At 39.2% G+C, this 27,407-nt stretch overlaps 1 protein-coding gene across 8 annotated transcripts; it reads right to left on the bottom strand.

Annotated features, from left to right (window-relative positions):
* Positions 1-801: 801 nt before the first annotated feature.
* TMPO (thymopoietin) lies at positions 802-23,142 on the bottom strand. Of its 8 annotated transcripts, XM_041713484.2 has the most exons (10): positions 22,710-23,142; positions 14,538-14,664; positions 12,736-12,891; positions 11,118-11,218; positions 6,115-6,234; positions 5,910-6,005; positions 5,243-5,353; positions 4,347-4,436; positions 3,948-4,039; positions 802-2,692 (listed from the first exon to the last, which is right to left on the bottom strand). In XM_041713484.2, exons 1-10 carry the CDS (start codon positions 22,950-22,952, stop codon positions 2,401-2,403), a joined length of 1,428 nt encoding a protein of 475 aa, XP_041569418.1. In that variant the 5' UTR covers positions 22,953-23,142; the 3' UTR covers positions 802-2,400. The 8 variants fall into 8 exon arrangements, with proteins under 8 accessions (XP_041569418.1, XP_041569419.1, XP_030117833.1 ...); XM_041713485.2 differs by lacking the exon at positions 6,115-6,234; XM_030261973.4 differs by lacking the exon at positions 4,347-4,436 and having other exon boundaries at positions 22,710-23,141.
* Positions 23,143-27,407: the final 4,265 nt, after the last annotated feature.

Below are 27,407 nucleotides of genomic sequence, written 5' to 3'. Positions count from 1 at the left end.
TCATGAAACAAAAGTGAGAATGTGGAATTAAAAAAAGGCACATCAGTGCCTATTGCTTCAGCACTTTGATACAAAGACTACATGCAGTATAATTATATACTTCAGCTTAACTTATACAGCAGTAGTATATATTTAAGCACATGCAGCTCATAGCACTACTATGTGTTACTCTGACCATGAAAAATTAATCTTTGGGGATAAGAGAAAGATCCTACTCTCAGAGCTACCTCACACCATTAAAATGTCTGTAATAGAAAAAAACCCATTCCTTTCTTGAAGATGCATTGACTTCCAACCACAACTGAATTAGATGTGGGTTGCTTTGAGGATTTTTCTAGAAAACTCTTTACCGTCTGTGAGGTAACACCGAAGTTGAGAGCATTCTCCAAAATAGTGCAAGAATGAAAAAATGATGCCATTAATTGTAATTAACTTCAGTTTGCAGTATGTTTTGATTGTGGCTTACTTTTTTTCTTTGATGATGCTAATAGTATCCCTGGAGGAGGTCAACTGAAAGAAACAAAGATGTATTTTACATTTAACATGCAAAGTGGTGTGAGAAACAATTTAAAGTGAAAAGGAAGTACCTTTAGCACTGAAGAACAAATGAAAGCCATCTTCTCCCCCCATCCAAATTAAAGACCTGACATAGGCTAAAGGACTATGGCACAAAACTCTGATACTACAAATATGATGAATACTCCACCCACCAGGTGACATGAACTGACCTGAGTTTATCAGATTTTAATTTTTTTTTCAATATGGAAGACTGTAGCAGCACAAAATGATACCACTGATACATTGTTTGTCTTGCTTTTGCTGCTTTTCAGCAATGCATTTATTTGATAAGGAAAATCCACACACATTAAAATCATTTTTATTTTTCTCCATTTTTTACACCAAAAGTGAATGTCTTATGTTACAATTCCCTATAGGATGGACACAAGTTTAGCTATTTGTATTACTCAAAAATGCAGTTTAGAAGGAAAAAAAAATTAAACAGGAAAAAAACCCCAAAACTATTGCTTTGCTACAAATTACCATGTTTGTCCCAAAGTTCACAAAAAGTAAAGCTTCCCCATAGCTATAGTCTACACAATAATTGTACCTAGAGTAAAAAGATATTGACTATTAACTAATGTTCTCAGCTTTTTATAAGTAGCACTTTAAGAATAAGTAGTATGATTTATTGCAATTTTGTACCAAGCAATAAGACTGAACATCTGTATGCTGCAAATTTAAGCACACCAAAAATGTATACATTCACTTGAAAAATATTTTTGCTTATCACTCTTCATTGGTAGTAGTGAAGTCAGCTGCCTGCTCAACCAAGTTATACAATAGAGAGTGTTTCAGCATGCTTCCACTGAGAAAAATAGTCAATGGCATGAAAGTAGTAAATCTCACCTTAAAAGATGAAACTATCAAAAAATGCAGCAATGCCCTCTTCATACAAGAATAAAACTTCATATGGAATTTTCACACTTTGAGAATACTTTTCTACATGAATATTTAAAGATAATCACATAAAGCTGTGTTGGAAAGACCTTGCTTTAAAAAAAAAAAAAAAAAAAGACCACTGCTAATGTTGGAATTTCATCTGCTTCAGGTGACAATCTTGACCCAAAAAAGTATTTTAGTAGCAAATTATTATGATGTCGTTTTTATTTCCCACACATATTACTAATAAATAAGTTCCTCTAAGACATCTCTTGCCAATTAGATTTGTATTCAGCTCCTACAACACTGTAAGCACTAAAATGAAGGGATACATTTAAATGAAGTTACACTTAAACAGTTACTAATATGATACCGAGACTGTTACAGAAATGCAAACAGGTTTACAGTTACATTTACTAAAAAGTTACAGTAATCTACAGAAAAGGTTGCAGTTGTACTCTGTCTACAGCCCAAGAGATCAAATGCGGTTATTTTGTTACTGAAAAAATGCATCAAGAAATGCATTGCCCTTTTCCCAGGTTAAAATCCTCTCTGCTATAATCTAGAGACAGAAGTACAACTTCTTTTCTGTACAAAGGAAAAGCTTTAAAAACACAGCTTCACATTTTACTACATTTTTGCCCTTCTCAGCTTCCAAGTTCTTGCAAAAACAAATATACATTTTCTCAAAAGTGAATTTAAAGGATGTCCACATTAAAAAAATAAAGCCTACAAAAAGTTCAAAGATTTAAAAAAATGTTACTCCTATGGCAGTGATCTACTTGTCCAAAGTCCAGAAAGTTACCAATGTCCTTTTAATATTATCTTTCTTCATTTATCCAATTTATCAGGTTCCAATCACATTATTTGTAAGAAGTCCTTGAGCCGATGAGAGGGCAGAAGAGTTCTCTACAATTAAAAAACAGGAGATCAAATTGGGTGTGCCTTTCAGAAAGATATTTATTCGGCACTGCCTGAAGTGACAATATTCAGGTATCTAGAAAAAGGATTTCCTTGATTAGTTTCCATTGACTGATAAACCAAAAATATGAAGACTGAAACAACAACAAAGAGAAGAAGTTTTATCCACACAGGAACAGGGCGTTCTTTTTTTATTGGTGGTTTCTCTGACTTGATGTCAGTCGAGGTACTGTATTTTTGCGCATACTTAGAGTAACTTTCCTCCAGTATGAAGTCACTGGGCTCTAGAGGCCGGCTTGCAGCTCCTTTGATTGGTCTACGGCAGCTAGCACTGTTAATAAAAAAAAAAAATAAAATTAAATACTGCATATTTAAAAGAGCAATCTAAAGTGCATAGGGAAGTTTTAGCATAATTAAAGAACTAAGAATTATTTCTGGTGAATACAATACCTGTAATACTACTTTTGAAGCTTGACAGATATGATAAGTTAATAATTCAGTGTTCAACCAAACACTTAAAAAAAAAACCTCAAATGTTATTCCACCCTACCTACATAAAAAGGATCATAACTGGCAATCAAACTGTAGAAAGTGTCTCCCTCTATTTGCTTTTTTAGTGATTACTTATGCAGCCCTGCTGGGATTTCTAAACATAAGATTATCTCTGGCCAATAAAATATCTACCGATGGCTAAGCCAATACACAGAGCCAAAAGGCAAAGTAAGAATTCAAAAACCCCATGTACACTGTCAAGTTCCTATATACAAGGAGTACATATATATGATCTTTATTTAAAAGAAGAAAAAAAAATATTGGTATGGATTTAATCTCAAAACAGGAGAGCAAACTTGAGTAGTCAGCAGACACTACAGTAGTAGCAACTGGTACTATATATTCCCCTTATGGTTATGAGTTTATCCAACTGCATAAACTGCAGTTTAAATTGAAGCTTTAATTCACATACTGGAAACACAGATGATTTCACATCTTAACACAAGGAAACTTTTTCTGATATCCTCTAAACAGAGCAATTTTTAAAATCGCCTATTTAACCAGAAGGGTTGCTTCAATTTTTGTTTCAATATAAAGACAAAAAAATCCCCAAAATGCACAAGTAATAGCCTTTCCTAGATGCCATCCTTACTCACGCTAAGAGTAATCAATATGGCTGCCACCTAAAGGAAAAAATAGGGTATCAAAGTTCTTTCTTGCTTTGCATAAAAACCCTCAAATATATGCTGCAACATCTTTCCTTAATTTAACAGCAGGCCTGAGCAGTTGCATCTAGCTAAAAACTTAAATATTGCAAGTCATTACCACAGAAAAACCCTTTACAATTAACTTTCACGAGCCAGAAAGTCCAGTAATAATTCCTACTATAGTACCACCCTGTTCTCCCTCCTTCAATTTCAAAGAGGGGGCTCTATGTATATAGAATGGAAGAATAGGTAGCTGTCACAAATGTCATTGAGCCAGAGTCCAAAAACTGTTCCTCAGAAATCTATCAATATAATCAAAAGTTAGTTCTCAGCTTAAATAGGTTTACAAGAACTGAGAAAAAAAGCCCCCATGAACCTTAAAAATACCTAATTCCTGTAGGTGTTGATGCTTCATAAGGGAACATTTCTTTAAGAATATCTCTTTCTATTCTTCTTTCTTCTGTAGTTCTCTCCAGCACCTAGGAAACCAAAACTAGTTAGAGGCCAAACAGACAGCAAAACAAAAAGCTTCTGCATAGCTACCTCAGTGACTACAACCATGTGCAATTTGTAAGAATGAATGAGTCACTCAGTGCCATTCAGGAAGTTTACTTCTTGGGTTTTAGAAGTTTGTTTAACCTTAATTATTGGCAGCCATCCAGTCACTTTTGGGGTCTTAAAGCATTCAGTGATCGCCTCAGTTTCCTTTAGATAAAGAATAAGTTGTATAAATTCTCTACACCTGTGAGCCGATGATGTAGATGACCAAAAAAACTTAATCATCACCTCTATCATGGCTGTGTTGAGCAGATCACAGGACTGGTTGTGACCAACATGATTTAAAAAGCACTGATGTGGACAATCTGTCTCTTCTTGCTGTAATAAATCATACAGTATGTAGTAATAAATCACAGTAAAGTAAAATACTGACTGAAAAACCCCATCAGCAGTTTGGAATAGAACATCAAGTTGACCCACAACATTCAATTTGACAACTAAGCCTACACTGCAGTCATATTCTAAATAAAGTGTTAATAGCAGCTTTATCTACAGCTACATGAACAGACAAACAGCATCTTGCAATGTAAAATTCCACATTACAGTATTACATTAAGACAATTACATATACTTGAAGGTGCTTTAGCCAGTTCTCCAAGAGATATAATTATTGACAGCTTTAATAGGTTAACAGTAAAAGAATTCTTTTCTTTCTTCATAACTGACAGGAATCTACAGATGCTTTTTTAATTCAGGCATTTGGTCTCAAATAATTCTACTACTTGACTCCTTAAATTAAAGCACATTGCATTTTTTCAGGATAGGCTGATTTACAAGCTCAAAGGGAAACAACCCAATTCTACTCTGAGTATAAAGAAATTAAAAGAAAAAAAAATCTACATTTTGTTCAGAAAAATAGCAGCACAAGGAGAAATAACACATAAAAAGATATTTGTCTTAGGAAAAAAGAAAAAATCAGGTTTTCACACACACATCCAAATCTGAAAGGGGAAGATGAAAATAAGTTTGTATTCTATGTCATGTGACAACACTAGTTTATTTTGACTGGTGTCACCTGGGCAATGATATCCTCCACCCCCTCTGTACTAAGAAGTAAGCACATACACACAAGATTTTTGTTCACAGAGAGTAAGCAAGAGCAATCTAAGTTTTAATTTATTTACTTCAGCTGTCATCAGTGGTTTCTTTGGTGTTCTTCTGGGCATGTCTGAGAGTTCACTGACTGACAGTGTAGGAGCTGCATGCTTGAAATTTCCAGGCACCCTATTGCCAACCTGCCGAGATTCAAAATTGTTCAAACTCAGAAACAGCCAAAATACAAAATGAAAAGGGGCAAGGTGGCAAAAACAAAAAATGAAAACCTTTACGTGCATTCAATATATGCGTGTTAGAAGTTAACTGAAGAAGGTTATGTAAAAGATATTCCAAGATCAGCAAAGGAAACACACTGCTTATCATTCTGAGTAGGTTCTTTTAAGCCATTTAGAAACATAAAAGCTATTTAGTGCACAAGAACAGCCAAACTTCAAAGCAAATATTCTGCATGTACTTAAATAAATTAAGAAAATATCTAAGCTTTTAAAGTGATTCTTTTCAGCCCTCCCCCCAAAAGACATTAGATGGGACCTAGGTGTTGACCTAGTCCCATTTCAAAGTGAAGAGTACTAGGTACTAAAACAAATACTGAGTATGTGTTTTCAAACACTACAGAATAGTCTTACTTTCCTTAAAACAGTCTTCTATTGGTCCAAAACAGAATGATTCTGTCAATGAAGATATATTACAGAAGAATAATACAATTGATTAGACATATTTACTAAGCATATTTACTAGGGTCTCGTTGCTTGCAGCCAATATAGTTTCATTTATGGGAGTACTCTCTGATATTACAGCATCATCTATAGGCAATTGTTCTGTAGCTTCCACCTGTTTGTTTAAAACAAACAAAAGACAACAATTGAATAAAAGCCACTGGGACCCCAAGAGTGAGAGAAAAAAAAAAAAAAGCTTGTCTATTATAAAAGCCTCTCATCACCCTTTTTCTTGGTGTTCTTCTTGACACTCTTGTAGACTCCCTAGAAAATGCCTGCAGAGGTCCACTTTTTGAAGATCCACTTGTCCAGACAGTCTCAGTAACTCCATCTTGAGAATATGTCTATTCAAGCATCAAACACATGATCATATACATGAAAACCAGCTCCAAACATCAGACACTCACAACCAAAAAGCCAAAAGCCAAATAGCCAAAAGCTATTGGCCAAAATAGCAAAAGCCAAAATAGCATGCACAGAATCAACAAGTCTACAATAAAAAAACTGTGGATCCTAATACATTCAATAATGAATAGCTGGCTAGATTAGTAGCACTGACCATAATACCTACATTTGAGCACATTGTTTAAATACAGAACTGAGCAGATAATGCCCAACAGCAAAACCTGCTAATTTGCTCACTGCCCTAGAATGAGCTACCAGGAGGAGTTATATCAAGTCATGGACAGCAGACATGAAGCTTTCAGGCCCATTACATTTCCTGCCTACACATACATAAAAATAAATCTACGAGCATAAGCAGAAAGCATCACCTTTTTTCTACACAGATAGGGTTCTATTTTCTCAAGCAGAGTTGGGTACAGTTTATGCACAGCTACCTATGTTTCAACAGGAACTAATCTTCAGCCACAGGGGTCAGGGAGAGACACTGAATGATCTTAAAAAGTTTCCACATACAGAGATGAAAGTAACAATTTTCACATAATAGCAGGTTTAAACAATCAAGCCTGATACAGATCTCTCACAATTGAAGTAACAGCATGAAGCCCCAAGTTTTTATAGCCATTAACAAACTGGCAGATCATTCCCTACTCTCTAATGTAAGTTTCATGCTCAAAACAAATATTCCCTTCAAAACTAATTCCAAAATGGAAAGGAAGATGTGGATCTGCTTCATCTAGATTACATACAAGATTTTCTTTTTTATTTGGTTAAGTTTAAACATAAAAAAAATATTATTTTTTAAATACTTCCATCTTTGCACATTAACACATCATACAGTGATGTATTACCAAGTTTTTGGAAGTTACACTCATTGCTAAAGTTATACACTGCAACTGTCAGTTACAGGTTCAATAGTCGAAATGACTTCACTGGAACAGTATCAGCCCCAAAACAAATGTGTTAAGAGAACAGGCTGAAAAGTATTTATTAATTGAGAGGAGACAGTGAAACTAGAAGCTGAGCTGCTTTATAGTTCTATGACAAAGTCTGTATAGCAGCTACTACATAAACAGCAGAGGGAGCACGTGTTTCACTTCATTCCAAAGTCACTGAAGTACTTTATAAAACAGGTCCAAACAGATTCCAATTTTTTTTTTAGAATTGTAGATTTCAGCCTAATTCTCAAAAATTCTTTACAATTTTAACAGACTTTTGATCAAACATCTTATAACCCCTTCTTAAATATTTACCAGACACTGCATTCTCTTCCTTCCTGAAACCTACAATCACAGTTCCCCACCTCAGCCCAATACACTTTCGATTTGAGAGGTGTTCTTTAGAAGCTTAGAGAAAAAACACTAATTTCAGAGTGTTTCTACTGCACCAATCCATTTGGGAAAGCAAATTCACTCATACTAGTAAAAATGAGCTCCCCATTCCAGAGTATTTGACTGTGAATTACTTCTAATGAAAGTTAGAAGCATTTGACTAATAACTGCTTCTCTTTTTCAGATGCTTTAATCATATCTTTTAAGTATCAACTTTCAAGTTTTTTTTTCTTGCATGAAAAGCCTAGGAAAAACCAGAATCTACTGCATAAAATCCACCCAGACAAAATAAAAAAGAAGAAATAAAAATTGTTGTCTACATTTTTAATTATCCTCACTGTCAATGGAGCAGGCCTCTAACCCTATCAAAATGCAACACTCATGTTCGGTACACTAACAACCTGTAATGTAACCAGAGAAACTACAATGGTGTGGTACACAAGCAGTGTTCAGTATGTGCTTCTAACTGTCAAATAACTCATGAGCAGTAGAGCTATAGTTCATTACTTTACCTCAGCTATCACTTGTCAAGTTACTATACAGGTAGTAGAAAAAACAAAACAGAGAGGAATAGGGGAACACAGCACATGCACAATGTCACTATACAAAGTTTCAGAAGAGAGACTAGCTCTACATGGCTCCTCAACATTTATATTGTTAGCCTACCTCCTTCTGCCCTGTCAGGCTCAGTTTTGAACTCCTACTCTAAAATCACCTACTGGATTAGAAGGGGGTATTTAAATTAGGGTTTTATGCCAATTTTTCACTATGAAGAGGTAATTAAACACAAACAGCTGAGGTCAAGTTCATCCAGCACTCCACTGCTAACTGACCGATAAGACTCATATTCAACCTCCCCACCCAATTTCTTTTGCAGCAGTCTGCCTAATAACTATCTATCTATTTGCACTCTCAAGAGAACAGTTACATCCAGCCATGCCAAATGACAAACAGTCTTGTCAACTACGTATGTCTGGTCTAAAACCAGCGCTGCACAGGACCTAGAAATAACTAGCAAGTCTGCTCATACCACACTGCCCACCAGCTCAGCCTCACCATGCTACATGATGTTTCTCCTCTCTCAGCCCCTAAATTATTAGGCTAGCCCAGAGATCTGAGGCCTTGAGGGGAGGAACATCAGGAGATGGGCAAAGATTTCTAAAAGAGGCTCTCACCCCAATGTAGTTGCCCAGCTCTTTTTATTGTATGGTCCGAGGGAAGAGTGGGGGAAAGAGAGCAAACAGGAAGGGACATCGCCTTATCTAGGCTCTGGACAGGGAGGGCTCTTTTGGCTCTCCACCAACCCTGTTGGGGCTGGAAGGAGGGGTCTAGGTTTATCTGATCAGTGTCACAGGGGTCCTGGGAAATGGGGAAAACATGGCCTGAGCGTAATGTAACAGCTACAGACTCAATCTTTGTGCCAATGCCCCACAATGCACAACAGCTGAAATAGTTCTGCAGAATAAGCATCCCTTGATACATTAGCTGAAAATCTACAATGCAATTCCACAGAGAGAAGGGGAGGAAAGAAAAAAATAGTCTCTATATTCCGCTTTTGTCCTCAGCAAAATACATGACTACACACATTTGCTAGCCAAAAGCATTAAGTTGTTCTTGGCTTCAACCAGCTGTAAAATTTTACTGGGGGGTGGGTGGGTGGAGCTGCTTGTCTTGGGGTTTTTAGTTGGTTTTGTCTGTTCACCGTATTAAAAAAAAACAAAAAACAAAACAACAAGAAACAACCAGAAGTTCAAAAGTAAAAGGTTTAACAAACTAAATAGAGTTTCTGAAGCATTTGGCAATTCTGAAATTTGGTAATTTTTTGATTAGTCCTTTGATTAACTCCTGGTAATTGAAATATGCAAGTTGCAAAACACTGCATCTGTACTGCACATGTAAGATTGCAAAAACAGTAATGACCTGATACTAATACAGTGAAACTGGATGACAAAAAATTGAGTAAACAAATCGTCACTTAAAATGCCACAAAAACACCTCACTAAATCTCTTTTATTCTATAAAGGAGTTTCTGAAGGCTACAAGTTTTGTTTGTTGATAGCAGAATTAAATATCTTCATTACACTGAAGCTGGCAGGGATTTCTGGAAGAAATACCATTTTGGAAAAAAGTGATTCTCACATTACAAGAACCTAAATATTAAGATGCTCATTATAAAGACCATTACAAGCATAAGTTGCCTGATCAAATTAAAGAATATTTGGTGCATTGAACTATGTGTATGTTTTAATTTTTGAAGTAAAATCCGTTCAGCTTGCACCCTAAAATGCCAACTTGTAATGAGCAAAGTAGTTATGGATCTCCATAGCTGTGTTGTGTTACTCAAGATCATATAGCAGCATGTTACCTGCTTTAAGAGACATCCATAGCTAAAGCATGTACATATAGACACACACACTAAATAGCAAGCATCTGGCATTTAACAAAGTCACAGCAATCTGCTAAAATACACCAAGCAATTAATAAGTAATTCTGGGTCACTGAATGTTTCTTTACGAGTTCTTCACTGTAGCATAACTCCAATACTTACTGGACAGATGAACAACACTCTAAAGACTCCAATTATCCTAATCTGGGGAACAGGGCATTTAGTGACACTTCCACATCAGAAGGACAGATCAGCCATCAACTACCAAATCCTGTACTCAGCAGTATGAAAATCGAGGTACTTCCCTAAAATGCCTCTTCCATCAAGATAGCAAAACTAGTATTTATAAGTAAAGAACAGGTGGTGCATACAGGTGGGAGATCTACACTTGTTATTTACTCTTTTTCTTCATAGGAGTTTTTCAACAAATTTGTGTCTACTTTAGTGCTGCTGCTACAAACATAGTTGAAGAAAAAATATTACAGAGACAGCTAGCATATGTGTGTACACATATACAGACACACATATATATATATAGGCATATTCCCAAATACATTACTTCACATACTACGTTTAAATGAATCATTAAACAGATGTATTTAAAATGCATACCTATATTTGTAGCTATCTAATCATATATATACATATGTATATAAAAATACATGTTTAAAAAACCCAAAAAACCCCCCCACACCCCTTTTTCCAAACTTTTTTTTTTTTTGAGAAACCACTGCTTTTATTAAATCAAGTTGATCATGAGCTACCAACTGAAAGCCTTCAGCCCATGTGACTTAATCCGCCAGGTTTCCAAAATGAAACATGTTAAGATTGCCTACTATTCTTCTGCAGGAGGTGCTACAGCAGCTAGCAAGTCAGACAAGCAGCTTTTAGCAGACCATAACTTTGAACATTATCAGACAATCTAAAAACAGCCACTATAGTTAATTCACAAGATTTTCATGCTATATTAGAACAGAATCTTTTTAAAGAACTTCTAAAAACCAGCGTGGCTCACTTAGTCAAATGTGATGTTAAAAGTAGTAAGGTGTTTAGTGAGCACATCACCTGCAGTTAGTAGCTGCTCCACATGCTGCTATGACAAACATACCTGGTTGTGTTCAACAACTCTTTTTTGCTTGAGTGCTACTGGCATCTTCATCCTGGCTTTCAGAGGTTCTCTCTTCTCAAGCCTCAGCTCAGTCTTCGGATCTGCAACCAGTTTTAATATAACTAGTTTTTATAATACTAGTAGTTGTTTACTAGTTGAAATCAATTTTAATAAAAATTAATTTTGAGAGGCAACATAACTCTTCTGAGTTACTATTCCCTTAAAAAGCCATGAAACAGGTATATTCCTCTATTAAATGTATAAGAACAAGCACTTGTGAAGAATAACCTCAAAATTATTTTAAAATACTGATCTACTTATTTACTTTTTTTGCTAAAAATCCTACATTTCAGATAAGCCTTGACAAATCCAGCAATTCCATTTAGAAACTGCTATCAAACTGCAACTCCTTTAACCAAAGTACCATTCTATTATTGACCGTAGTAAAGGTATTGAAGCTTGTCAATACTGTTTGAAGTTGATGGTCTCTTCTAATATATGTCCTTTTATATAAAACCCCATTTTTGATGCAGTAGAATGGAAAGTAGCTAGCAGTCATCTCACCAATAAAAGGATGCATTATTTCCACTGCTTTTCTAAAATTCTAATAGCTTTACAAGAACATATTTAAGATTTGTAATCAAGAACTTTTTTTTAGGTAGGGGAGAAGGGAAATATTTGGGCTTGAGTTTTTTCCCTAGTGTGTGAACAGTTCAGTATGTATATGAAGCATATGTAATTATAAGAAATCAGCTGTCAGTGACTGGGCTCTTGGCGGTCCCAAACATTAATAAATCAATCTCTAGCATCCTTTCCCCCTTAAAAGTGCAAGATATAAAAGCTGAAAAACAAGACCAAATATGCAAGGGAGATCAATCCAATTACTAGTTGTATTTCAACCATTTCTGTCCTATGTCTATGGAAATTCCTGTAAAAAATAAAACAAACCTACTCCCAAAACCAAACCACACTAAATAAGCATCTTCTGACACTCCATTCAAGTAATTATTTAAAAGCTGTGCTGTTTTTGTTTTTTGTAAATTGCACAATGGTGTGTTTTTGGTTCCACTTCCCCCACCACTATACATGCTTGATACAAACTTGATATTAAAACCCACAAAACACACAGCCAGGACCAACCAATCAACTCACCCCCAACTAAGTCCATAAGGAACAGAGGATAAAAGGGGTTGAACCATAAGTATTAGCCATTAAACAAAAAAAGAACAAAAGTTTAATTAACAAACATTCATTCACTCTCCCACAGTAAATAACTGCTGTGAGCACCATAAGACAAAATTGGACTAGTACTTAAGTATGAAGTGCAAAGAACATTGAAACACCGAATATGCAGTTCTCCTGTCTATTGGATTTACAGGCTCCATCCAGTCTGGGAAAATGAAGAGACCAGGTCAGTAGCAAAAGGTTTCATTTCCCAGAACAGGTACCTGGATCACTGTGCTGGTACTGCATGATGTGTATTTTTGACCTGGCCCACAGCAGTATCTTACAGCCTTATTTAACAGCAAGATCATACCCCTCTTTAGGTTATTTGTATTGCAAGTATTAGTCATGTAAAATTTGAATTGTTCCCATGCAAGTTCCACTCGAGTCTTACCTTCCTCATTGTCACTGTACTGGTCAGAATCATTGTTTCCATTCTGTCTGGTGTTCTCAGTAGTTGAAATTGCTGGGAGAGCCACAGGTGCCTTCAGGTCAGGACCTTGTTCCATCAGTTTCAAAAGCTTTTTCTCATAAAGTTTCCTAGTAGTCGCTATAACAAGGAAGGATACATGCTAAAGAAACAGTTTTAATCTTTCCTGACTTGCCTGATAGAACTTGGTGGTTACATATTATTTGGGAAATTCTGAACATAATGTTTTGTTATTTTTTATCAGTTTGTATGGGCCAGAGTGTCTCTCTCTCTATATACATACATATATACACACAGACACACACCTCTAGTTATACAACTCTGCCTCTAAGGTTTCTAACTTTTCAGTTTAAGAGAATTCTTAAGATAAACTCAGACCTCTTTGTACGCTGAAAGTTATAGAAAGAAAATCTATGGAAAGGGAATTTACCTCCTTCTTAGATGTTTTGCTTCATATGCTGCAATATACAAGTTGTTATTCCCTCACCAAAAAAAAAAAAAGTGAATTTGATAGTACAAGGGCAACAATTTTCATGCAGATTGCTCTATTATTCTCCTAATTCCCTTACCCTGAAATTAATTCCCCTGCCTTTGCCTTGTTGTCAAATTCAGTTCAATAAGCATCAGAGGTGGTGCAAGCAAGCAGCAACCACAGAGCTTTCTGCTTGCTGCCATCTAGCTATCAGGTTGGCTTGCATGAGCTAAGAGCACAGCTGTTTAAAACATTTTAAGTCTAGCACATACTTCCACATCTGGACTTCATTGGCAAAAATCTGTAGAAGTGACTAATGCCTGAGCTGTTAGCTGCAGAAAAAAAAATCATCTAACTTTTGAAGTTTTCTGATAAGAGGAAACCACCATTTAAAAGAAATGGCAGCCTCTCAAGAAAGAGTCCATACTTTCTAAGAAATAAAGGCAATAAATTAGACCAAATGTAAGTGCCTTCCAGTGGACTACATAGGTTCTTGAGTACCATCCAAGAGGTACAGGATGAATGGCAAGGCATGCAGAATCAGCTAACTGAAAACATTACAGATAAGACTTTGAATACACACAGGACTGCAGGCTCAGTCATGGACACTTCCATCAACCTAGGATTTCAAGAACATTCCACAGAAGGCTCTGCATACTACAGGCAACAATCTTTTTTTCAAGAGTTGTGAAATCAAATTCCCTTGCCATTAGGCTACTGCACAATCTGAAAGGCAAGGCACTTTGATCTCACATCACAGATGAGTGCCCAAGGCAGGAGATTAGGCTGGGGTCAGGACTACTCCTGACATAGGCCAGCAAACAGGTCAGAATGCTAGGCTAGAAAAAAATATTAGTAAAGGAAAACATTACTGCACAATGCAGTCAGTAGGAAATACTCTAGGGAAAGGGAAGTTCCTTGTTCTCATTCTGCTCTCAATACCATTAGGTTATTATGTAAGATGTATTTCCTATTTAAGTGAGCTCAGATCTAAACCTCTGTATCAGAAGACCTAATTACCCCAGCACTGAACTTTAACTAATAATTACACAGCTTCAGAAATGAAGTTGGAACATCTCCAGCTGGCCTAGAACAGGAGAAGCAAACTGCAGACTTGCCCAACACCTGCAATGCTTCAAGATTTCTCAAGGTAAACAGTTGGATGAAAATATCCTAGGTGGAAAGTAGTATTGCAACAGTACTGGTACTAAAAAGTAACTGTATCAGGGAAACCTCACAAGTGAAGCATAGTGAAAAATAAAACAGATTAGTATCTACTAGTTAAGTAACCTACCTACAATTGGGCCAGGATTTACTCCATACTTCGTAAGTTGCTCTTGAAGGTCTTCATTACTCATCTCTGTTATATCTAGGCCATCCTTCTCCTCTGGTCTGGGTTTGTCAGTTTTCTTTGTAGCTTTCTGAGAACAGGAGGGAGAAATGAGAGACTGCATTTCCAATTAATACTGAAAATATATTTTTCTTCTAAGGGAACAGGAAAACACAGTGTACTAAACACATAAACCTAGAAGACATTAATTCTATTCTCACCCCTGATCACTACTAAAGCCTATGTGAAACAGTACAAACATTTACACCTACTATGAAAACATGCACAAGTTTTCTGCTTAGGAAGGAAATACCCATTACAAATCTCCTCTGGAGTTAAAAAAAAATATCCCTCATTATTCTGGTCTTGTGTTTTAATTTGAAGTTCAAGTATACAGTGGGAAGGGATTGATTTCCTGTGACTGGAGAAGTAAGCTTCTAGCTGTTTCACCATCATAATGCAATGCTGGAGCTCAAAATGTCCCTCAGACATTTTTGGAGGTTCCAAGTGTTGGTCAGAAGCATTTTAGACCCTGGCAAGCAGCTGGAAACAGCTGTGATTTTGAGTTTGAGCCATGGAATAAGTTACCAACTTTGAAGGTGGAACAAGCAGCCACAAAAGGTTAGATAGTACAGTAGAAGTGGTTACAAAGTAGAGGGGAAAATTTTTTAGTGTTGTACAGGGGGGTTTTTCCTTTGTACATGGGGTCAGAAGTTCTAAGATGGAGGAAAGTGGGCTGATCCTGTTCTTCCTCCTTGCCTCCATGTTCTTGGTGATGCTGGCACTTATGGATTGGTTTAGAGTAGAAAAGCACCTTGTAACATAGGTAGTACATATTGGGGAAAAACTGTAAACATATAACATGTAATATATCGTATAAAAAATAGCAGCAGCCCTGGGAGGGGAGAAAGAAGAAGACACCAGGCAGTGAGGGTGTCAGGGGTGTGTGTGTCTCTGCCTGGGCTGCTGACCAAAGCAGCCGCAGCCCGTGAAGACAATCTTTTAGATAACTCGCAATAAACTGCCTTGAGACCGAACAAAAAGAGGCTGCGGAGCTTTTCTTTGGAAGCACAGGTTGGAGGAGAGACTTTACCACCACATGAGAACCCTGAATGAGGCCGGGGGTTCCCACAATGCAAAACTCCAAATATTTATGTTACACTGGCATTTCTTTGCATTATTTTTCTACCTGATAGGTAATTTCCTCCTCTAATGATATGGACTAAGTTCTTTAGTATCTACATCTTTTCAACCAAGATTCCAAAGCCCCTATTCCTACTTGTCCTGTCATTCTCTGTGAGATTAGATATTACAAGGTAAGTACAGGAAAGGCAAAAATCAGAAACAGTCTAATATTTTCAAAATCCTACTTGTCTGCTTAGGCCTCTGCTACTTGTAGCTCTAAAAAATTCTAAACCAAACTCTGACAACACTACTTGAACACTTGGCAATGCACCATCACCACATGCAGATGGCTATCAAACTAATCTGCTGAGATGCTACTCCTAAATTAGCAGCCTCCATTCAATCCAAAGAGAGTGATCCTAACACTTCAACTTGGGAAGCCTCTGTTGCTACAATAGAGATTGTAAAAGTGAAGAGGTAAGACACAAAAAGGCATGCTTAGGATTTGCATGCTCGTTACTAAGAAAGACGTTGATACTGCTTTGAAGTAAGTCATATTTGTATCTCAAAGTCGCATTATATAAACAGAAAAAATTTCTGCACTTAGCATTTTTCTCAACTGATTTGTCCAGAGAGCCTATCTGGTTGGTTTCTGGGGTACTAACAAAAAATTAAAATTCCAAATACAAATAGGCTATAAACAGTCAGTAACAATTAAGAGGTCTTTTTCTTGTTGCATTTTATAAGATACCAACAAAACACTTTAAGATGATTTACATGAGCTAACAGTATCTATCCAGCTATTAATGCCAGTTTAATATTTGTTTGCATGCAAGCTTGGTCTTGCCTCAAATATCTTAGTATTTTAAAACTAAGCAGGGACTGAATGAGGGTTTCCCAAATATATCCGACTCCAAATTTTCCTCTTACTTTTGGATATTCCACCATGATAAACTTAAAATCAGGTGCTGAAAAGCAACAGAATTTCTAATAATCATGGCATTTCTTTAGCCTGAAAACAGTCAAAGAAGTATAGGGTCATTAAAGCAGCAGATTTGACCAAAGACAGATTTACAACTCACTTTATCAGTCATTCCACTCCTAAGTAGTTTCTGAAGCAATTGAGCCATACACAAGAAGCAATCAACTTGCAGCTGCACGAGACTTTTATTCACTTTTGAACATGTTGGTCATAACAATATGTCAAGTTAAATATTGCATTAACTTTAATTTCATATTCAATGTGTTTTTTCTGGACTACTGAACTGTCCAAACAGAAAAAAAAAAGTTCTGAAAAAATGCTGGGTTTTCTTGCTGAGATCTGTTTAGACTAATGACAGCTCTGGTGTTTACCCACATCAAGCAGATTAACCAAGATGCTTGTCCATATTTCAGAAAAAAACTACCATGGTGCAGGAAATCAACATTCCAATGACACTTCAGAGAAAGTGAAATCCTGATGCAATGTATCTCTAACTTTGTTCACTTAGAGACCACAGAAGAGACTATAACAATATACATCAGAAAAACTACTCAGCATTCTGGATATCATTTCACTTTTTCCTGCACTACTGTCACAAACAGATCATCAAAACAGCCTGCTTCAGCAATGAAAAAGAGTAGGGAGGGGATGAAGGAAGTTGAAAGTAATCTTTGTTCTTCAATAATTGGGCCAGATTTTGTGTCCTGCAAGGTCACAGCTTTTACTTTTGAACACCTATTCTCCTTAGAGCAGGAACACATGACTTCCCTCATACAAGTAGAAAGCTGCCATTCACTGGACCACTAGGCGAGTCCCTAGAAGCATAAAGCTGGACAGGAGACTTTCTCACACCTCAGCTGTAGTATGACAGCATCAAATTCAGCAAAACCACTAAATTTAATTATCACTAGTATTATAGTAAAATGCATCACTATGTTTCCTGCAAATTATGACAACTTGTCTGCTAGCTTACACCATGAAACAGATCAAAAGAGCTAGGTTAAAAGTTTAACATTGTAAATTAAATACAAACAAACACAAAAAAACTCACACTCTCATTTACCTGTTTGACCACCACTAGCAAAATGTCTTACTGTGGTGCAGAGAAGAAGCACCTGAAATGAAACTGTAGCAGAGTTTGCCAATGTAAGGTAGTGCCATTGACCACTTTGCCCATAATGTAAATATTTTTGCAGTAATACACCCCAATCTATGTAAATATTTTTGCAACAATATACCCATATCAATAAAGCCTTATCTGAAGATCTAATCCAATCCAGAACTCACAGCATAATATTTCTAGTCATTGCTATTTTCTAGAAAACAGAAGATGGAAGATTATCTGCATACTTCACTTGAGAGATTTGTTCACATCGGAGATAGCAATTTGGTGGTGCTATCTGTCAGGCTCGGTTTCCAATTGCTTAGGAACTAACTCTCCAAACAAGTACTGAAGTGAATTATAAGCATGGGGCTACCACACAGCATTCTCAGTATTAGAATTAAAAGCAAACAGAATTCAGACTCAGAACCTACCCCTTACCTTAGGCATTCCTGCTGAACAGAAATGAACAGAGACCAGCTTAATCAGGTGAACTTCATAAGTGCCTGTACTAGTCCTAGCACTGTCCCAAAGGCAAGCATAAGAAACATGTTGAAGAAGCTGCTAAATAATAAAACCAACAACTACGGGACATCACCAAAAACTATTTTCAAATTCCAAGTTAAATGGCATCTACATCAGGATACACAAGGATTTTAATCCCAAACAGGTGCAGCTTCATCACTAGACACTAAAAGGATCAGGGCTTATTTACAATTTCTCTGAATAAGGTTAAGATAGGCTAAGGAAAGCCCAAATCACACCAATAGAATGCTGTTTAATTCTCCAGTCTGCACAATTCCCTCTGGTAACAAATAACTATTTTTTCTTAGGAGAAGTGAAATTAAGGAACTGGATATGCAAAGTGTTAATAATAGATTTATACTGTGAAATAGATGGTTTTATTCCCCTTGTACTTTTTATTCCACCATACACAATCATTCCCTGCAGTAGAATTTCCTTTTTTAAAAATCAAGTCCTACTGAACTTTTTAACCTTAAAGGTCTGGAGAGAATTATTTAATAGAGCTACAGGATAGACAAAATAAACAATGGAAAGAAAATTATGCAGCAGCAATTCAAAAGATACTGATACACACAACTTAGAGAATTCACTACCTTTTAACCTTAATTAGTGTAAGACTTAAAATTTCCAAGCGTATGCACAGTAGCAGTCATAAATTATAAGATTATGGACTATACAACCCTTCCACCCCTCTCCTCCCAGACACTAATTTCCATGTTACTTGGTGAACAAAATGCACTCACTCAAAGTCTGAAGGTGCAGAACAGCCGGCAGGAATTCTCAATGTAGTGGGAATTACTTTGGTCATCTCATCCCTGCTGCCCCCACAGCTTTCTCTCAGCCAGCAGATGAGCGCTTTTTAAAAGGCCACAAAGGATTTAAACTGTATTCTTGGTGATGTTGGTGTGGCACTTCGTAATTAAGACATCCAGCCATGTAGGAAACATCAACTAGATTCTCTGCCTTCACTGTGCACACGCAGATGCTTTACACTGCCTCACCTATCCAGTACACTCTCCACAAACCCAATCTTCACAAACTACCAGTTTTATCATTATCTTCTCTTTTCCAATAGGGAAGGGGTTGAAACTGTTGCTACCTCGGCTACAGATATCATAACCAAAGCACTCTGACTATGAAGAGCTGGAGCTGGCTCTTTATTTACTTGGCTACTTGATTAGAACAAAAAATCTCAACAAACAACTCTCCCCCCTCCCCCCATCAAACCAAACATCTTTGCCTGATAGGTCTCTTGCATGACCTTTCAAACAGGCCCTTCAGGTCCAGATGTTCTCATCCTACCTTCATTAACAGGAGACATCAGACTGATCTTTTTCATATAATCACTTTAAAGGTCAAAAAAAAAAAACCACTCAATATATGCATTAGAAGTGATTCTTCCAAGATATGAAATGCACAGCAAGCTCAGTCTTGATAATCTGTGCATTCTAAGCCCTGAACGGTTCCTGTTTGACAACAGCATCTAGCCAACATTTTTGGTACATGCTTTAAAATAATGGTCCTAGAGAGGAAAAAATGTAATTTCATAGTTACTTTTCCTGTGAGCTATCTTTGCTGACATTCAGCTCATAACTAACCAGGACAAGGGGCATTCAGAAGCAGATGGTTCACCCTGCAGCAACAGTGTCTTGTGTACCTAGTTACTGTCCTCACATACCACTATGCCAAACAGGCTTAAGTGAAAAAAGCAAAAAAGTTGGTCAAAAACATTAGTAGAGCTGGAGAAGCTGGCTCCTCCGGACAATATTATCAGATTGAGGCACAAACAGGTGTGATTTTAAAAGCCTTTCCTGTTCTGGTAGGAATATATTGCCAAAGTGAGCTTGGGCTGGATAGAGCTAAGATGGAAGAGTGACAGAATCAAAACACATAATTTGCAACAGAATTGAAACTATGGGATTTTGTCTCTGTACAGCTTTTATCAATAGAAAATAAGCACCTGAACGCATTATCAAATGCTCAGAACTTGGAAAAATGCCACTAAAAGGACAGTGTAGACAGTTCAAAATTACTAATGACTACAGCCATGTCGAAACTCTAATCATTAAACAGCATTAAGAGACCTGGCATAGCTTTCAGTGACTGCAGCATGGATGTTCGGATTATTGTTTGCACGTGTTGCTCATACGCGCTGCAAGACAAGCGATGCCAGCCCCGCTCAGGACCCCGCGGGTGCCGCAGGCGGCGCTCGGAGCGCTGCCCCGCGCCGCCGGCCCCGGCGCGCCCCCTGGCGCCCGGCCTGCCCCGCCGCGCTGCCCCACCCTCCGCTCCCCCGCGCACACCGGGCCCGCAACACAAGCAGGCTGCACGCTCCGAGAGGCCAGTCGCTGTTTGCTCGTCATAAAGCCAAGGGCGAGCGGGCCCAGACAGGGGTGGGGGGAGGCCCGTTCTTTTACTTCATTCCTCCTTTCCATAAATGCTTGCAGTTCCAGCTTCCCCCCTTGTCCCTTATCTCTAACTTCTTTCAAATGTCAGTGCTGTCCCTCCTATCCTCTCTTAATCTCATCAAGATATTTTGCTTTGGTTTTTCACCAGAATCCCAGTCCCCTGGGATGTCAGGCTTCCCTCACTCTTCCTCTTCTTTTCAATTGTTCTGGGGGCAAATTATTCTGGAGACACTTGTGCTAATCTTTTTCAACGACAGCTGATCAGAGAAGCGCCCTTATGCCAAAAGACATTAACAGGGACAAGTTACTCAGGCTACAAGTAGTTGCAGAACTATTCAAGTGGCACAAAGAAGACAACAAGCACAGATCATCCAAGTTTGTTTTACTTGGCAGGCATTGTTTGGGATTTTTCTGAGTGTTTTGGTTGGGGTTGGTTGCTGTATCGAGGGGAAGGTGACACAACACAAGGCACAACGGACCCAAATCTTATTTGCTGAAATTCTGGAACTTCTGATGATACAGTGCTCTGATACTAACACACAAGATAAGCATAAATAACACAGAGCCTTCCAGATATTGTCAACAAAAGTGTAGGAGTACCACCCATTCTGTAAACATCAAAAAACTCACCCATAATTGTTTAAACTTAAGCACTGTGGAAAGGAAAGCTCATATCTAGGAGAGGAACTAGCAGTTGTGATACGTTCCTCCTCCAACAAGCATGAAACAAGTCAGATTCAAGCTCATCATGTTTTACTCAAAAGCACCTTATGAATGCTATCAGCAGACCACTCTAAATCAGAGAAATGTCTGTTTCACTGTAACTGCATTCAGTAAATGCCAAGTAAGTGTCTGAAATAGACAGAAATAGGGTAAATAACTTGGTTTTAGAGAGCTCTTCCTCTTGAAGTTACAGTTTTCGATTTTTTAGTTCAAGAACTGCTCTCTTAGAAAGTTAAAGCGTGCAAGACCTTCAAAGGACTCCGTTTCTCCGCACGCCCTCAACTAATGACCTTTGAAACACAGTATCTAAGATACAATTAAATAGTTTCACTATCACACACATTAGGACTCCGGAAGCTGATAATCATTATCCAAGCCTTTTCTCGAGATTAGACACCTTACAATAGCAATTACAAGACTGCATTCTCAATATATGCAAATTTATAGTCTACTTATGAAAAATTAAGAAATAAATCACATTTTCCCAAAGAGAAAAACTTCAAATGCCATCAGCTTTCCCTCTTTCATCACACATGTAAAGTCTAAGAAAACAAGCACAGTGGACGAACACAACAGGCACCAGAGGCGCTTTGCTGTAATACACATCTTAGATGTACAAGCAAGACGTCTACATTACACGGACCCTCTTTACACTAAACAGTCCACATCATTAAGCGAAACAAACCAGCTGTTCCCGCACAGCTTCATCCTTTCATTTAGAGGCATTTACACCGACCAGCGTTGCTGCCGTACAACAAGCGGACCGGAGTCCTTTCCTGAGCAAGCTGCAACCTCGTACAGTTCTCTTGCTTCGTTCCTCCAACACAGCAATGGTCTACTTAGGACACCGCTCGCCAAGCTACAGCAAAGGTTTCCCAATTTACAGTCTGGAGGCTGTCGCACCCTCCACGCGCGCTGGCGCTGCCCCTGCCCCGCAGCCAGTCGCTCCAAAGGGCGCTTAGGGCGGGACGCATCCTGAAGGAGCGGCCCGCGGCCCCCGGCACCGACCCGCCGTCCCAACTCGTCCCCGGTGCGGGGCGGCCGCCCCGCCGCCCCTCTCTCCCCCAGGCGGAGGGAGCGTCCCGGCCGGGCACGATCCCGCCCTCAGTCGAGCCGGACGCTCTCCCGGCCCCGTGCGGGGACCCCGGCGCGTCGCGCCGCGCCCCGAGCCGCGGCGGGCGGGCGGAGGCGGCCGGCCCCGTTCGGGCGGGAAAGCGGGCCCGAGGCTGCCGGGAAGCCGAGGCGGCGCGGGCAGGAGCAGCGGTACTCACCCGCCCGGCGGCAGCAGCTCCGCGGCTCCGGACGCCGAGCGGTGTGGGCTCCCGCTCCTCGTCGCTGGAAAAGTCGGGCTGCGCGAGGGCGGGCGGGTTGCGGGCGGTGAGGTGCTGCAGGTAGAGCTGCACGTACACGTCCTTGCGCTGCTCGCCGCCCGGGAGGCTCACATTGTTAGCGATCAGCTCGCTCTTCAGCTTCTCCTTGGTCAGCACCGACGGATCCGCCAGGAACTCGGGCATCGCCGCCGGCCGCAGCCGCCGCCGCTCTCCCGGGAGAGGCACCAACAAAGCGCGGGGAGAAGGGGCGGGGGAGCGGCAGGAGGAGGAAGAGGAGGAGGACTCGCCTGCTCCGCGCCAGGGACCAGCTCCACAGCGGGCGGGCGCGCGCACCGAGCGCTTCTTCCCAGCCAGCAATAAGCGGCGCCCTGATTGGCGGGGAGGGCAACGAAGCGGCCCCGCTATTGGCCGGCGGGCGGAGAGGGGGCGGGAGGCGCGGGAGCAGCGGCGTTGGTGCTTTGCGCGAGGGACAGTAACGCAGTTTAAATTCGGCTCGGGCGGGAGCGGCGCGTGGGGCGGCGCTCGCGGCCGCCGGGCAGGGCGGGGGAGCCGCCGGCGCCCCGCGGGTCCCGGGGCCCCTTCGGGTGACAGGTGTGTCCCTGCCCCGGGAGCGCCCCTCCCGGCAGCGGGGGAGGCGTTAGCGCGATCCCCGTTACCTGCCGTGATCCCGGCGTCCTGCCGCGACACCTGCCGCCGCCTCTGCCCCGCAGGCACCTGCGGCCTTGGCGGAGCGGCGGGGCAGCACGGGCCGGGCGGGCACGGCAGCTCTCTCCCCCGGGACAGCCGCCCAGCCCTTGGGCTAGCGGGCTCCAGAAGAAATCCAGCCGGGAAATCGGTAGCTAATCTGTTAGTGTGACTGCTGCCGTTGCGGTGGCTTAAACGCAAACCCCGAACTCGCATCTATAATACCGCAGAGTTTGAAAAGCGCACAGTCGTTTTATTTATCTGTTTTTGAAGTCGCCTTCTAAAATGTCGCAAGTGTGTTCCTGCTGGGGAAGTTCGATTGAGTTCAACACTGGAGTCTTACAGTCTTTAAACAAGCCAGTTAAATCCTTCTGTCTTTTACGTGCTGCTTGCTGGGAACATGCACTGCTGTTTTATCATGGGAAGGTTTAATGTTTAGATTTGACTATATGTCCTATGCTTTTGAGAACTGCCTTACAGTATACCAGAAATAAGAATTAAGATGTGGCTATTTTAATTTTTCCATCAGTCATGGATCTGAAACGGGATTGTTGGTGTTTGCACATACTCCCCTTTGTATTCCAGAAAGAGTTCTAAGTTGCTGTTAGGAAAAGGGATTTCCACTACTGTCGTGAGCTCCATCATGAAGCTCTCGTGGTGCCTGTTGCTCCTATTTACCTTACCATAGCTCCTATTTACCTTACCATAGCTTTGTGGTAGGTAATTTTGAGACAGATTAAGGACCTACCCACAGGAAGCTTGACGCTTCCCACTGAAGAATTGGTGTGGTGTAACAAAATAATTAAGAGGAGGGAGAAGCCTATCTTGGGGCATTTAATTTACCTCGTTGTGCTAGTAGCTCTGTGAGGTGGCAGTCATGTGAAGGTCTTTATTATTTGGATCTGAAAGTGCTCGGTTCCTGGTGTACATACTTAACCTGTTCAGTTTGGCAACGAGACTCAACAGTGAGTAGAAACATCTTCCTCCCTTAATACCACACACGTACACAGTAAGAAGTAATGAATCAATGTGGATTGACTACTGTTGCTTACTTTTAAGCTTGAATAGAACAAATTAAATGGTTCTATATATTTTTCATCTATTTTACCCAGCTATTTACCAGGTATGTGGGCATTATGTGACAGGTGTTTTGGAAATGCTTAAAGGAAATTTAATTCCTGTTCAAATTTGATATTGCTAACTTAAAGCATAGATAGTATTTTTCACCTTGAAAAGCTTTTAGGAGGCTTGGGAAATAGTCTTTTCTCTACCTTTAAGAATTTGCTTCTTTTCCAGATATGGAACAAGTTGCACAATATACTTTAGGGAGATTCTTCAGTTATCATACTAATGTAAAAAATAACAACTTTAACTCATGTCAAGTCTAAAATGTTTTAAAGCAGCATAAGGGGGAACTGGGTCTGGGAAATTTTAGCCAAAGTTAATAGTGAAAATACAATCTAAAAAGTTGGTGCAGTCACCATGTAACATCCCCACAGAGAATAATGGTAGGATAGCCTTGAAGCTTGTTTTTTTGACAGTACTTCTTAGTGCAGGCACAATTCACAACTCACTGTACTGTTCAGATTCTGTGATACAGCTGGTGCTGGCTTTTCTTGTCAGTGACAGCTCAGGAATGGAAGGAAGTACAACTGCTGAGCTTGAGGTCTAAGTACTTTGATGGCAGGCCTGGTTTTAATGCATTAAGTGTAGCATAAAAACCCCTACAGGAATACAGTATGAAATAGTAAATCCCTACAATTACACTCACAGTTCAGCTTTGGTCATAACAAATTGATGGGCTGACTTGTCTTATCTTGGTTCTGTGTTTTTCTGCTTTTGCTGTCAGATGAAACTGGCATAGGAGCATCAAGATAGCAGAAACTTATCATATGTTTTGGCTATAGTTCAAACTCTAGTACAGCTGTTGGGGAGCCACTTAAGGTTGTGGCTCTCATTAACATTGCTTAAAGTTTATATTTACATTTAAATTTTGAAAGTATTTTCCCCTAATTATAAAGAAAAAAATGTATTTATTGTGAATTACTTTATTATGTTACTCTGATGTAACTGCTTTGCACTAACACGGAATTCTTTGTTACCTCTAATTGCTTCCAAAGCAGCCAAACCTAAAGAAGCATGATATAATACTTCAGTGTCACTCTTCTTTGGAGCAACAGACTTCTCTGGGAAGCCAAGTCCCTAATCAGTCCTTGGCACAAAATTGTCCTTTATTGGTTTTACACTTCCTTCTGTGAAGCTTTCCAGTACTTGAATGTTTATTCTTAACTGCAAATTCTGGTTTTTGAAGACCAGAATACCTGCCTCTACTGGAGAAACAGGTAGTTACAGTTTCCTACTTGTCAGTATAAATGCTGACAAAAGCAAAGTTTAGGGAAAAAATGTGAAAATGTTGTGAGACTGGCCATTTCCGGTGGTTAAAAGACTGCTCTAAGCTTGCCTAAAAATGTGAAATATGCTGAAAAGAGAAGCCAAAAATCCTTCCTTTGTAGGACCCTCCCAAATGTCTGGAATTTCTTAGCTTTCCTGAGCGTGAGAAAGAGATTTTTCAAGCATACATTCATCTTTGACATGAAAACACTGAATGCCTTTTAAAATTGTCTCAGATTTCCGGCTCGAGTTTCCCTAAGTTTGTGATTTCTCTAATGCCACCTATGAAAATGAGACAAATAGATTATGTTGCAGTATGCTGAAAAAAAGGTATTTCTATATATGTGCATTCAAAAAAGTAACCTAAATTAAGTGGAGGGTCAAAAAAGTATTCAAAAAAGTAACCTAAATTAAGTGGAGGGTCTGGAAAACGGCCTATAATGAATTACAGATGTATAATTTGCATTCATATGTAACATTTGTCTCATAATAGATAACACAAAGACTATACATTCATAGCAAAGTAATTTAAGCACGTGTTACAGACATGCTCTTGTCTTAGACTGAGCTGATAAGGAAATGTAAGAAGCTGTATGAAGTATTAATTCAGTCTTGGTAGGTTTCACTATAAAAATTATATTCCCTGTAAGACATGCAGTAGAAACTGGAAAGCTTTATGAGAAATAAAAAAAACAGTTGTCTAATCATTATAGCACAGCATAATTGTACTTTCTAGAAAAAAATATTTCTTTTCCACAATCTTGATTAATTTAGAAAAATTAGGTGGCTTTTTAATAATTCTAGGTTTTTTTCATTAGAAATGCCTGTTTTTAAGTAGAAAGGGAAAAGTGATAAGAAAGAAAGCATGCCTTAGTATAATGGAGCATATTGCTTTTAGAGCAGTTCCAGAGCTGGCAGCCACTGGGAACGCTGCTCTGCCAGTGTCACCTGAAACAGTGAACAGACAGATGAATAAAGGGATGCCCAGCCCTGTATGGCTGTCCCCAGGCAAGGAAAGAAATTTGTACAATTGCTTTAAAATGTCTTGCTGCTGATCTTATGTTTGTCAAAGGCCTATACCAACAAGGACTGAAAATAGAGGTGTCAGCTCCTGCTTAAGTATGCTGGCAAAAATGAAATGGACAATTTTCAGGGTGGTTTCCTACAATGAATCATTTCCAAACCAGAATTATTTAGATATTTATTTCTGTCAAACACAGATAGAAGCTATTACTTGAGCTCCAGTGTTTTTTGAAGCTAAAGTGGATTTAAGTTTTTGTAGGGTTTTTTTTTTTATTTAGCTAGTAACAATTCCATAAGAAAAAACGGCTGTGTTAAGAGAACCGTCAGGTTACAAAATGCAGTATTTAAAAGTCAGGAAGAGACAAAAAGAACAGAAACACATGGGCTATTGAAATGCTGGTGAGAGACAAATACCTACTAGCATACTTGGAAGCCTCAGAATTAATGGAGTCAACCTGACAAAACATCTGTAAGGTCAAAGAGAACTATTATCCCCACTTCACCAATAGGAAATTGAGTAGGAGAGTTTGTATGTAGCTC

Source organism: Taeniopygia guttata, chromosome 1A, assembly GCF_048771995.1.
Source record: "Taeniopygia guttata chromosome 1A, bTaeGut7.mat, whole genome shotgun sequence".
NCBI lineage: Eukaryota > Metazoa > Chordata > Aves > Passeriformes > Estrildidae > Taeniopygia > Taeniopygia guttata.
Note: the sequence above shows the minus strand (reverse complement) of the source record. Positions and strands in the feature narration are given on the sequence as shown.

Coding starts and splice junctions, on each gene's coding strand:
- TMPO (XM_041713484.2), bottom strand. CDS start 22,952: ATGCCCGAGTTCCTGGCGGATCCGTCGGTGCTGACCAAGGAGAAGCTG. Junction 14,665..22,709: donor GAGCTGCTGCCGCCGGGCGG/GTGAGTACCGCT, acceptor TCCTGTTCTCAG/AAAGCTACAAAGAAAACTGA. Junction 11,219..12,735: donor GTACAGTGACAATGAGGAAG/GTAAGACTCGAG, acceptor AACTGGTTGCAG/ATCCGAAGACTGAGCTGAGG.